Source organism: Sphaeroforma arctica (assembly GCF_001186125.1).
Source record: "Sphaeroforma arctica JP610 unplaced genomic scaffold supercont1.339, whole genome shotgun sequence".
NCBI classification, from domain to species: Eukaryota; class Ichthyosporea; order Ichthyophonida; genus Sphaeroforma; species Sphaeroforma arctica.
In genome coordinates this window covers 39937-52153 of record NW_014040219.1, presented here as the reverse complement: position 1 = coordinate 52153, position 12217 = coordinate 39937, and the positions used below count along the sequence as shown (strand labels likewise).

Below are 12217 nucleotides of genomic sequence, written 5' to 3'. Positions count from 1 at the left end.
AAAACTAATTACTACACTTTCGACATACACTTNTCGACTATATATATATTATAATATATATATAAATAATAATATACATTTATTATATATATATATATATATGTGTGTGTGTGTATAAACATGCATATTTATTTATAGATATATATACATGTAAATATATATATATATATATATATGTATGTATGTATGTATATATATATGTATATTTATATTTATATGTCATAATATATATATGCAAGTGATATATATGCAAGTGTATGTGCATGTCTATATAGTTTTATATAGATAGATTGATATAGAACTATATATATATATATATATATATGTATATCTATCTATATATATACCTATACATATACATAGGTGTTCATATTTATATCTAAATTCATGTACTTAATATGTATATACATATACATATATATATATATATATGCGTGTGTGTGTGTGTTTGTATGTATGTAGATATATGTATAATATATATATTTACATATATATATATATGCGTGTGTGTGTGTGTTTATGTATCTGTTTACTCCATATTCAAATGAAACTATTCTGTCTGTACCTAAAATCAGGACTACAATCACTGATGTCCTTTCTTGACAGCAGTATGTATTTTCATATGTGTCTATTGCGCTACTGTACATTGCGTATTATGGGCTTGCTATGCGATGTCTTTGATAGCAATAGCTGTTGTATACATGTTCGTGTTCTTTTGATTATTAAGGATCACGTGTTATAATTGTATATTACACACACTTCTTCCTCCTGAACGGTCGCTAAACGAGGGTCATTTATTGTCAGCACCACTCGCTATCCAGAGGCAATCATATACTTTCCGTTGCTATACGTTACTTCAATCGCTTTGTCATACAAGTATATTACACAAAACCGCGCATTACGCTTGTTATCATGTCCATGCTTTTACCTACTCAGGGGATCGATGTTGCCTGCGCTCATTGGCTTCGTTGGCGGGTCGGTGGTGATGGGTGGCGCCTACTGTGTGTACATGGCAAACGAGGATGCAAAATTCAGAAGAGAGTATGTGATGTTGGGGTATACTTACTACATACGCTTAGCTTGTAGGATGTTAATTGTGTGTGCGCTGGCTGGTATATCAGTACGCGTTCATGACTATATGTATATGTATATATAGGGGGGGGGTATGTTATATCTGTGCTATTCAGAATCGACCCCTATCTCCTCAGCACTCATAATTATCGTGCATGTGTATGATGACTAGGTATTATGATGACTAGGTATTTGTTGGGTATGAATTTATACATATGATTGTGCATATGTGGCATGTGCATGTGTGTGTGAATGGTATATGTTATGTTAGTGCATACCACGCGCACTCCCTTGGCGCTGTCATGTTGTCCACTTATTCATGTTTGAGTACAAAAAGATGTCCTGGTAGCACGAATTGATCCGAATCTGGAACAAGCATAGTCACACTATCAAGACAAACGTGCACTCAAATCGCCATAGCTGTGTATGCGTATTGCGTCTCCCATGCACTACTGCCTGTACGTTACGCTTCATCCGAGTTCCTCCACCCTTTTCCGTCTAACCTATCGACTTCTCTGGATGTTGTTATCACAGCTTTGAAGCATACGTCCCCGGTGGAAAGGATGTGCTGGATGCCTTTCTGGGGCCTAAGGCTGTGATTAAGGTGGGTGTTTCATATCTGTCTTGGCTGCGAACGTTTGTTCTACTGGGTATGCGAGGCTTGTGTGTTGTGGCTTTGCTTGGTGCTGAATGCTAGTGAGTGTGGTCGCCAATCGCATACGAATGCCTCCAATGCGAGTCTTGCCACCGGTTGGTACGGTACAGTGTATGTACATACGTCTGTTGCGCAGACTTCTATCTGAATGCACCGTTGTTACTATGAACTGAACAACTACCGGTGATGTGAAGGGTGCAAAGGTGCTGTGTCGTTTGTTATGTAAGCTTATTCACACTACATCCCCTCAACCGACAACATGCAAGTGTGTATACCAAACAAAACACACATCTGTTGTGCTGAGCATATACATCTACCCACACACGTATGCGTGGTTCTACTCACCTCGCTCCACCCTAGACCCATCGCTCGTGATATATCTGTTGCGGTATCCGCTGTATGGAGTGTCAGTCTTTTATCGCAGACATAACGTTAACGTTGTTGGAACTGTTGCCGTGAGTATGCTCTAGTGCTCGTGAGGGAAAGCTGTGACTCGTCTTCAACGTGTTGGGAATGCATGCGAACTTATACTATATATGCGACTATCCCATACCGTGCAGATGCCGAAGCCGGATTTATCCTGGAAGAACCTGCCTGTCGGAGAAGAGAGTATCGAGAAGGCGAAGGATATGGTTGGCACAGTGCTGCATAAAGCCGGTAAGCATGGATTTAATGCCTACCTCTGTTATGATGTCATGATATGAGTATTAAGGACATACGGTTCGCAAGCCTGGGACTGTATGCTGCTGTATAGGCTTGTGTAGGGTGTGTGGTATAGAAGTAAGTGGTTCGTGTCAGTTATAAATTCTGGACGCAAGGGCATGCATAGCTTCACACTTAGCTAAGCCGGGTGCGTGCATGCCTGAGCTCATGAGCACGCTACAACCCTGTAGCAGAGACCTATTACGTACGTGTTCATTAGATCATCGGACACTGTGAGATTGTTTAACACTCGGATAGTGGACTCACAGTTGTTGTGTATCGCCATGTGACTGCCAGTCCACCACTTAGCTGAGTGGCCGTGTGCACGACAACATGTGTGTGCAACGATCTAACGGCCATTAGACGCATATGTATACGCAAATGCTCGGTAGGGAGGAACCAGTATATACACCAGTCAAGCTAGTGTATGTGTGGATGAGCTCGATTTTAACCACAGGAGGTCCATGCCTCGTATTCTCTAGGGGTTGCTGCTCTCGGAGTGTACATACGGATGCAACCACAGAACTTTCTGCGTACGATTGCACCAGCTCATACTACAGTGTGTATTCCTCTGAGAAAGATGTGTAAAGTGGTAAGTACAGATACACGCACACGCATATCCATGAAAACCTCACCGATGTCATCACCACACAGCACTATGACATAGCTAACAAAAACACATGTATGCACGTCCGTCCACCTCTCAGAGGACGAGGCATTGGACCTGGTTGAGAAGGTCAAGCAGAGCTCCAAGGACCTTGCCAGCATGGTGTATGGAGGCTCAGGCACAAGCACGGCGAATGAGCTACAAGCAGTCAACAGCAGAGTGACGGACAACGTGGAGGATGCGGCCGATACGGCCAAAGAAAATGCCCAGGGTTTGGCCCACGGCCTCGACGAAAAGGCCGGTGAAGTGCTGCCACAGGGTGTGTGTGGGTTGGGTGGGTGGGTGTTTGGTCGTTTCTAGATGCTTGTGTGAGTGTGCTGAGAATGCGTGCTTGCGTGTGTATGCGTTTGCTTCTAGACACCTGTGGGGGTGTGCTCAGAGAGAGTGTGTGTGTGTTTGTTACTGGATACATGTGGGTGCTTGTGATGGTGTTATCAGACTAGCGTCTGAGTGTGTGGTTCAGTGATATGAGTAGGTATACAATTTTCAACTATTCTTTCTGAGAGTAGCCGGAGGCAAGGCTGATAATATGCCAATGAAAGCGTGTACCCGTATAGGTTGTTACAGGAAACACACGCCCGCAGCGCCATTCCTGTCCATGGTTCCCAAATCAGAAAGGACACGGCCGAGCATGTACGAACATGTTATGTACTTTATGCAATTGTCAGCGACTGTGTATTGTGATTGCACAACCTTGTCTCCTGCCACATAGACGCATTTGACACCCCCCATGTATTGCACAAGTCAGACGATTCAGATACGTCAATGTATCATTTCGTGATCTTTTTGTCTATATATACTAACACACCTATCCTCGATCGATGCACGTGTAGCACCCGAGTCTTCTGACCTAGTTCCCGATGGTGTCAAGGAAGTCACAGCCATGCTGCAAGGTGTGGCTGTGGGCAGTACCGAACAGCTGGAGTCCGTTACGCGCGAGGTCACCTCTGGGCTCACAGACGCCGTCAGCACGCTCAGAAACAAGGCTCACGATGCCAAGGACAGTGTGGAAGAAGCCGTCGAGCATGGCACCGAGACGCTGAAAGATGTGCTACAACACGTGGAAGAAGCCATTGTCAAAGGCAACGCCTTGGACAGCGCCAAGCACGCGCTAGAACACGGCAAGGACGAACTCAGAGCGGCGGTGCACAGGGGTGAGGAGGCGCTGGAGGGGGTTGTGGAGACGGCTAAGGACAATATGAGCCCTGCTGCCCTGTCCGGGTCCAGCAAGTGGGTTGCTGCACTGGACAGTACGAAGGAGAAGCTCCACGACGCGGCGGAGAAGGGCGAGGAAAAGGCCAGGGCAGAGGTTAGTAGGGCCGCTGAGGCGGGTGGTGACGCGCTGAATGAGACTGTGGTGGACCCGATCAAAGGGGAGTTGGACAGGGCCGTTGAAACAGGTGCAGATGGCCTGAGTACGGTGGCTGAGGTCACGCGGGACGGGGCAAGTACGGCAGCGGATTATGCCAAGGATGGCGTTAGTGTGGCCTTGGGTGGTTTGAATGCGGCCGTGGATAAAGTCAGTGGCGTGGCTAGCGATACCGCTGAGGTGTGCCGAGCGATGTTGCACACCCTGGTTTGGTAGTACTGCTTGCGAGTGTGTGTGTATAGAGGGTATTTATGTGTGTGTGTGTATAGAGGGTATTCATGTGTGTGTGTATGTATGCGTGGTGTGTGTGTTTGTAGGTGCGGGCTCGAGACTGCTGTAGTGGAGAGGGACGGGCAGATGGGTTCGACTATCGCGAAATACGCTTTCGTCTAAGCGTTTGTACATCTAATCGGTGTTGCTGCGATGGTTTCCCCTAACTGTAGGCTCGGGCTAACGATTTGTCAACCGTTCGAAGGGATGCGCAGGTCGCTGTTGGTCTGCAAAAACAGGGACTATATCAATCCCAACTTTCTTCATTGTGTCAAAAAACTTAGTTGAACGTGACTATAAACCTTTTCGTAGTGTGTAGCAGAAAATGCACCTTGCCACTGTATTATACACGCTTCTATTGACGTTTCTATGTATGTTGTGTGTAACAGTAAGTACGTCTCTATATAAGTACGGTGTATCATTGTGCACACCAGCATATGCGCCATGTTGCGTACCTCATTACAACGCGATACGACTCCTTTGCAGTTAGTGCACAGGCAGTAATGCCTCGTCCACATCACATCAGATGCGAATACACTTTTTAACTCGGTGGTGTTTACGTTAATTCATACTGTATCTGCATGTGAATATACATTATGACTCACTGGTGTTTACGTTAATTCGTAATATATGTGCATGTGAATATGCCTTCCAACTCACTGGCGGTTACCGTATATCGCTTTTTATGTGCAATAAATCAGGTGGTGGCGGATGAGGTTGCGTTGGGTACTGAGAAGGCCACAGAGGCCGCTGCCGAGGTTGCCGCTGATGTTAACGACACTACACGCATAGCTGCACGTGGAATGAAGGAGCTCACACTGGGGCTCACAGATAAGGCTGGCGATGCAGCAAGTGGTATCAAGGACAAGGCTGTGGATGTGGCTGGTGATGTGTATGACAAGGCTGGTAATCTGGTGACCAAGGCCGAGGACATGGCCGGTGATGTGTACGATAAGGCTGGTAATTTGGTAAACAAGGCTGAGAATGTAGCTGGTGATGCCAAAGATAAGGCTGTGGATGTTGCTGGTGATGTGTACGATAAGGCTGGTAATTTGGTAAACAAGGCTGAGAATGTAGCTGGTGATGCCAAAGACAAGGCTGTGGATGTGTACGATAAGGCTGGTAATTTGGTACACAAGGCCGAGGATAAAGCTGGAAACCTGGCAAACAAGGCAGGTGATGTGGCAGGTGGGGTGTATGACAAGGCCGGCAATCTGGTGACCAAGGCCAAAGATATGGCTGGTGATGTGTACAATAAAGCTGGTAATTTGGTAAACAAGGCTGAGGATGTAGCTGGTGATGCCAAAAATAAAGCTGTTGACGTGGCTGGTGATGCCAAAGATAAGGCTGAGGATGTGGCTGCAGATATGCGAGACAGGGCCGGGAATGCGATAGACCAGGCGGAATCTGCGGCCCACAACGTACAGGACAAAGCTCAGGAGGTTGGGGCAGATATCAAGGGCACGGCCCAGGACGCCCAACAGGCGGTGGGAGACGAAGTGAGTGAGCTCACCAACTCGCTCAGCGAACGCATCCGTGAGAGTGTGCAGGCCGCAGATGAGCTGGCGGAGAATGTGGGCGACAAGGCGAGTGCGCTGAAGAGCCAGGCCGACAAGGCCAAGCAGGACATGACGCAGGTGTTGGCAAAGGTGTGTGGGACGCAGTAGCTGTGTCTGTGTCTGTGTTGTTTCTTGGCGGTGTTTGTCTTCGCTTGGCTGCGTCTTGGCTTTGCTTAGCTGTGTCTAGCTGTGTGTTTAAAGGGCAGGGGTAGGCAGGCACAAGCTAGCGTTGGCAGGTGTGTAGGCACCACTGGGGGTACCCATATGCGATATTATGTCCACCGCCCATGTCTCTCAAATGCTTTAGAGCCTTGTACCGGACTTGGCCTTGAATGTTGTATGGCGTAGTTGCCACTCGGGAGAAATGTGGGAGGACCTCGTGCGGCACAGTGCTTGCGTATTACATCTGTTACCTCCACCCATCGAAAGCTTGGAATCCTGCATTGATATGTCGTTGTTTTCCTTTGTCGTATTATACAACATTTTACACTTGGGGACTTTGACCCATTTTCTCACCCAATATCTTGGCTCCCAACCCGATATCCAGGACGGTTCAGAGGCATCCGCCACCGAAGCAGAAGGAGAAGCGCCCTTAGAAACCTTCTTTCAGAAGAGGCTGAGTGAGAAGATCAAGGAGATTGACGAGAATATGCCGTCAGACTTGGCTGGGCGTGCGAAGACGATGTTCTTGGCCAATGAGCTCAACCGCCTGGTGCACATGGTATCGCTCGACGAGCAGGAGAATGAACAGAAGCTCAAGGACATGCAGAATAGGTTACAGGAGGCTGAGGAGGCTTATCAACAGAAGGTACGGGTTCTCATGCGTCTGTATGCATTCATACGCAGGTCTGTATTCCGCCTGTGTAGGAGTATCCCCGTGTCACGGGTATTTGCGTTGCACGTTTTGCTTGTGTGTGTATGTAGAGCTGGAGCTATGTTTTGTTGTATGCCAGCACATATGCATCATTGCACCTGTTATGTACAACCGATTCCTTTTTCTAACGCTTTCATTTTAAGTAAAACAGTACGCTCGTATCTAGTTAGCCTCAAGGTAGGCATACTTCAACACGCACTCGCGCAGAACCGTTCAAAATCGCTGCACACGATTGCGCAAGGTTTTATGCGTAGTCGATTACACAGTATTTGTTGAGTGTTATGTTTCACCTTACATTCTCCAACATCCGTGCGGCGTTTCCTTATATATATATATATCCATTATGTTTTCTCTCATATATATATATATATATATATACATTGATTGTGACTACGAACCCCACTTCCCCCCCGAATTCCAACAGCTCGAAGCCACGCAGCTGGAGCACACCTTAGCCCTACAACAACAGGCAGAGACGCTGCAGCAGCAAATGCAGGAACAGATTGTGCTGGCACGTGCTCAAGAGAAGGGTATGTGGACGCACACGCATTGCAGCTGTATTCATGAGATCGCAATCAGACGTGTGGCTGTTCCGTTGTTGTGATCAGAATGGTATGGTGTAGCGCTCGATGCAGAATTTGCAAACGACTTTGCGAGTGGCCGTGATGAGTGGCATGTGCTTTGTGTGTGTGTGTGTGTATGACCCGGTTCAGAGAGGTGTTTGATGGGCAGCTCGTGGTTTAATGTGATGCACTATAGCGTTCTGGTATGCGCAGAGACTTTTTTGCAAAGAAGAAGTCTTCTTGTGCATGGGTACACCTGATAGTCATCGATTAAATGCTCCCACTTCTCCCTATATATTTCTATAATATATAGATATATATATATATATATGCCTGTATGATTTATATCTTATATTTTAAGGCTTTCTATCCTACTGTCGGTCATCTCACCACCTGACTTTCTACTCACTCTCTTTGCATACAGAGATGGCTGAGGCGGCAGTCGCGGCCGAGGCGGCGCTACATGACAAACTCGTAGAAGAGGAGAAGCACGTGTGGCACTCACAGAACAACGAGGAACAGCTCAACACCATCAAGCGGCTGGAAACACTGTACGAACACTACTACCAAGACAAGCTGCAGCAACAGGCTGGCGCCCAGTACGAAAGTGGGTGTGTGTGCGGTGTAACCTCCGTATGATCTGGTGGCGAAGTAGTACTTGTTTTGTGGCGGCCTGTGCATCTACTATGACAGAGACAGATGACCGGATACTTACATTACAGCAAGTAGCTGCATGCTCGATGTTGTTTCTCAGCAGTCAGTGGGAACAGAGATTTGTCTGTGAACGTGAGCCCGTCCATTGTTGTACGGAGTGGTGTATCTCCGGTGTGTCGCTGTCCGTATCACGTGGTCATGGTATCGTAAAGCACGTGCATTAGTATCACTACATTGCACACGTGCAAATCTCTGTACAAACACCCTTCTCCTGGCCGTATCCACCCGTGTGGTTGTTCGCACTGCCGTGTGTATGTGTGATATGGCTGTACAGAGACTTACGCTCATACCCCTAAGCCTTATTCGTTCCATGTCTCAGTTTGTGGGAGATTGTACCGGTCTTGTCTGTAAAACATTGACATATATATACCTACATATCTCTACATGCATGATCATGCAGGTGTATATATACCTACATATCTGAATAGGGCCCCCATGCATATACACAACCATTTACCCACAACCAAAAGACAAGCTTCGCATGTACTGATATTGTTCATGTACACATCTCTCCTCTGTGTGTAGTCGGAAAGCAAGCCCTCCTGCAACGACTGGCGAAAGAGCGAACGGAACGGCTGGCGGCACTTGAGGCCATGACAGCCAGGCTGCAGGTCAGTTGGATTAATACCGAGTCTCTTAATGAAGCGTACCAAAAAAAAACCTATTGGTTTAAGAAGGCGTTTGTATTGTGTATGTGACAGCCAGGCTGCAGGTCAGTTAGACTAGTACCGAGTCTCCTTCTGAAACGTACCAAGAAAAAATATTGGTGTAAGAAGGCGTTTGTGTTGTGTATATGGCAGTCAGGCTGTTGGTTTAAGAAAGCGTTTGTGTTGTGTATATGGCAGCCAGGCTGTTGGTTTCGGAAGACGTTTGTGTTGTGTATATGGCAGCCAGGCTGTTGGTTTCGGAAGGCGTTTGTATTGTGTATATGGCAGCCAGGCTGTTGGTTTCGGAAGACGTTTGTGTTGTGTATATGGCTGCCAGGCTGTTGGTTTCGGAAGGCGTTTGTATTGTGTATATGGTGGATTGCTTTTCAAAATGCGTCTGATTTGGCGTATTGGGGATGTCTGTGTTTATAGGCTGTCCCTTAGAGCCACTGCCACGTGTGTGTAACAACTGCCTGTGTGGCAGTGCACATTGTTTCGTTCCTGTACACCCCCCTGTATATAGGGTTTTGGGGTTTAAACCCTGTGTATAAGATTTAGGGTATTGGGGTTTAAATCCTGTATATAAGATTCAGGGTTTGGGGGTATAACCCCTGTGTATCCAAGTAGTCTGATGTGCAGATACAACATGCTATGCCCTCTAACACACTCACCCACTCACACCCAATGCCATCCCAACCCATCCCAGAACCTCGACGCCCTACTGACCAAGTCAAAGGAAGCTTCGGGCTCCGCACGCAGGTTACACGCGATGTACCTGGGCAGGTCAGCGATACAGCACGCACTCGACAGTAATGAGCCTCTGGCTGTAGACCGTGATGCCCTGGCACTTGCAGGCACAGTGGGCAAGGCCAAGGCTGGGATTGAAGAGGAGGATAATCTGTACCAGGTAAGTATAGATATGTATAGGTAGGCTCGGATGGTTTGCGTATGTATTGGCCACTGCCTATGTACACGTGCGACTGTGGTATGTATAGATAGGCTCGATGGTTTGTATGTATTGGCCGTCAAGTGTCTTCCAGATGTCATGGTCTCACAATCATATACAGCCATGTACATAGTTCATTAACCCTGTTTGCCTTTGTCTGCTGCATTCAGATGGCCGTCAAATGTCTTCCAGATGTCATATTCTCGTCACCGCTGAAGAACTATGGACAGCTGCAGAGCCAATTCAAACGGCTGCGACCTACGCTACGCAAAAGCAATCTCATGCCAGAGTAAGTCTCGTGTTTAGCTATGAGAGTTGTCTGAGGGGTCTGTGTGAGTGTTATATATCTTTATGATGAAAGACGTTAGCCTGCTTGCGCGCTAGGGTCCTCTCTAAGCGCTCGTGTGCAACCACGCGCACAGAGTGACGTGGGTGGCCATTGTCGAAACCAAGGAACAATCCGCCTGTATCAACCTTCTATTATCCCCCTCTCTTTTTTATTTAGAAGACTTGGATACTACGTGTAACTTTGCAACTGTGTGCTCATGCGCAGTTGCATATGGCGTATTGCCTACACACGGATAGATACACCATACTATCACACACGCCAACCCATCCCTTATCCTGTATTCACAGGGATAAATCGGGTAATTTTGTATCCGGAGTGGCCACATACACAGCTGCCTGTGTGGCTGACGCACTGACCTTCCGCCGAGAACCAGTAGTAGTGGCAGGATCAGCACAAAACGAAGTGATTGAGGAGACTGATACCGTACTGGCACGGGTAGAGTTCTGGTTGGACCAGGGCGATCTGAAGAAGGTGCGTGCGTATTTTGTCTGTGCTTTGTTTCGGATTATTTCTTGGTGTAGGTGTACAATCCCTATGTATATATATATATATATGTATGTATGTATGTTTATGTATATATATATATATGTGTGTGTGTGTGCTTATGAATGCAAAGTGTTTACTCGATTCTATATATGGTGTATATATTCTCGCAGTTGTGTATCTAAGGGGTCGACTTGGTTGTCTCGGTATCCCTTCAGCTGATTCCCGATACCTACCTAACAACACCACAACTCACCTCACCATTGCAGGCTGTGGCTGCTGCACGCACGCTTTCTGGGAACGCCAAAGACGCGGCATCTGATTGGATCGCAGATGTAGACGCTCTGTTGGCGACGCAATTGGCTGTGCGCTTGATGGACACCTTCGCCACCAATGAGGCGACACATGTGTTTGAATGAGGGGAGGATGAAGGACGTAGACTGCTATAAAGATTAATAAAGAACGGTTAACATGCTAAAGGGAGAAATGGGACACGAGCGTGCAACACGCGTGTGTCACCATATCAATGGAAGAGTATAAGTATCCATTGATGCACATAAATCACTTGTTAAATATACATATATATATATATCACTGTATATATATATATATATATATCACTGTATATGTATATATATATATATCACTGTATATATATATATATCACTGTATATATATATATATATACACTGTATATATATATATATCACTGTATATATATATATATATCACTGTATATATATATATATATACAGCAGAATCTTGTATTGCACGAGTTCGACAGCCATGTACGCGTAGTCTAAATGTGAAGACAGCGTGTGTATTCATATGCGATAATCGTTAAGTGCCCAATTGTTGCGGAAATGCATGCGCTGGCAAACAGACATGGAGATGAGCGCAGGGGTGGGTCATGTTGTACGGCATCTGCCAGACGGAGTGGTTGGGGAGCTATCTAAAACCCATCATTCGTCTCAAACCCCGAGTTTATCTCGAATCTAACAACTATCTCAAACCATAGCCATCATCTAAAAAGACATAAGAGTGTGTAATTATTTTAGTGGCCTACATAGAGGAGGCTATGCGCAAATTTAACATTCATCTCCTTCGTCGAATATCTGGGTTAGGAAACGACGGTGACAATTGGGCAAACGAAATTTACGCATGTCGTGATGGTGTCATCGGGCTCACTAAAGGAGACATCGGTGTACATCCAAATGTAACCAAACAACCTGTCAGACATGCCACTGCGACATTTATCCATAGAGGTGTACATCCAAATGTAACCAAACAACCTGCCAGACATGTCACCGCGATATTTATTCACAGAGATGTACGTCCAAAGGTAATT

At 46.2% G+C, this 12217-nt stretch overlaps 1 protein-coding gene across 2 annotated transcripts in view; it reads left to right on the top strand.

Moving 5' to 3' along the window:
- Positions 1-11340, top strand: part of SARC_05364 — a gene marked incomplete at both ends in the record, with an annotated part of 12443 nt that extends 1103 nt beyond the window's left edge. The window contains 15 exons of one of the 2 annotated variants that reach the window (XM_014300776.1): positions 937-1041; positions 1606-1675; positions 2287-2383; positions 3136-3354; positions 3929-4644; positions 5436-5798; positions 6015-6383; positions 6841-7101; positions 7592-7697; positions 8155-8337; positions 8970-9055; positions 9798-9998; positions 10208-10326; positions 10674-10857; positions 11139-11340. In XM_014300776.1, coding sequence (XP_014156251.1) covers positions 937-1041; positions 1606-1675; positions 2287-2383; positions 3136-3354; positions 3929-4644; positions 5436-5798; positions 6015-6383; positions 6841-7101; positions 7592-7697; positions 8155-8337; positions 8970-9055; positions 9798-9998; positions 10208-10326; positions 10674-10857; positions 11139-11288 — 3229 coding nt within the window. Of the gene's footprint in view, positions 1-936; positions 1042-1605; positions 1676-2286; positions 2384-3135; positions 3355-3928; positions 4645-5435; positions 6384-6840; positions 7102-7591; positions 7698-8154; positions 8338-8969; positions 9056-9797; positions 9999-10207; positions 10327-10673; positions 10858-11138 lie in introns of both variants that reach the window. The other variant, XM_014300777.1, reaches the window with a different exon arrangement.
- Positions 11341-12217: the final 877 nt, after the last annotated feature.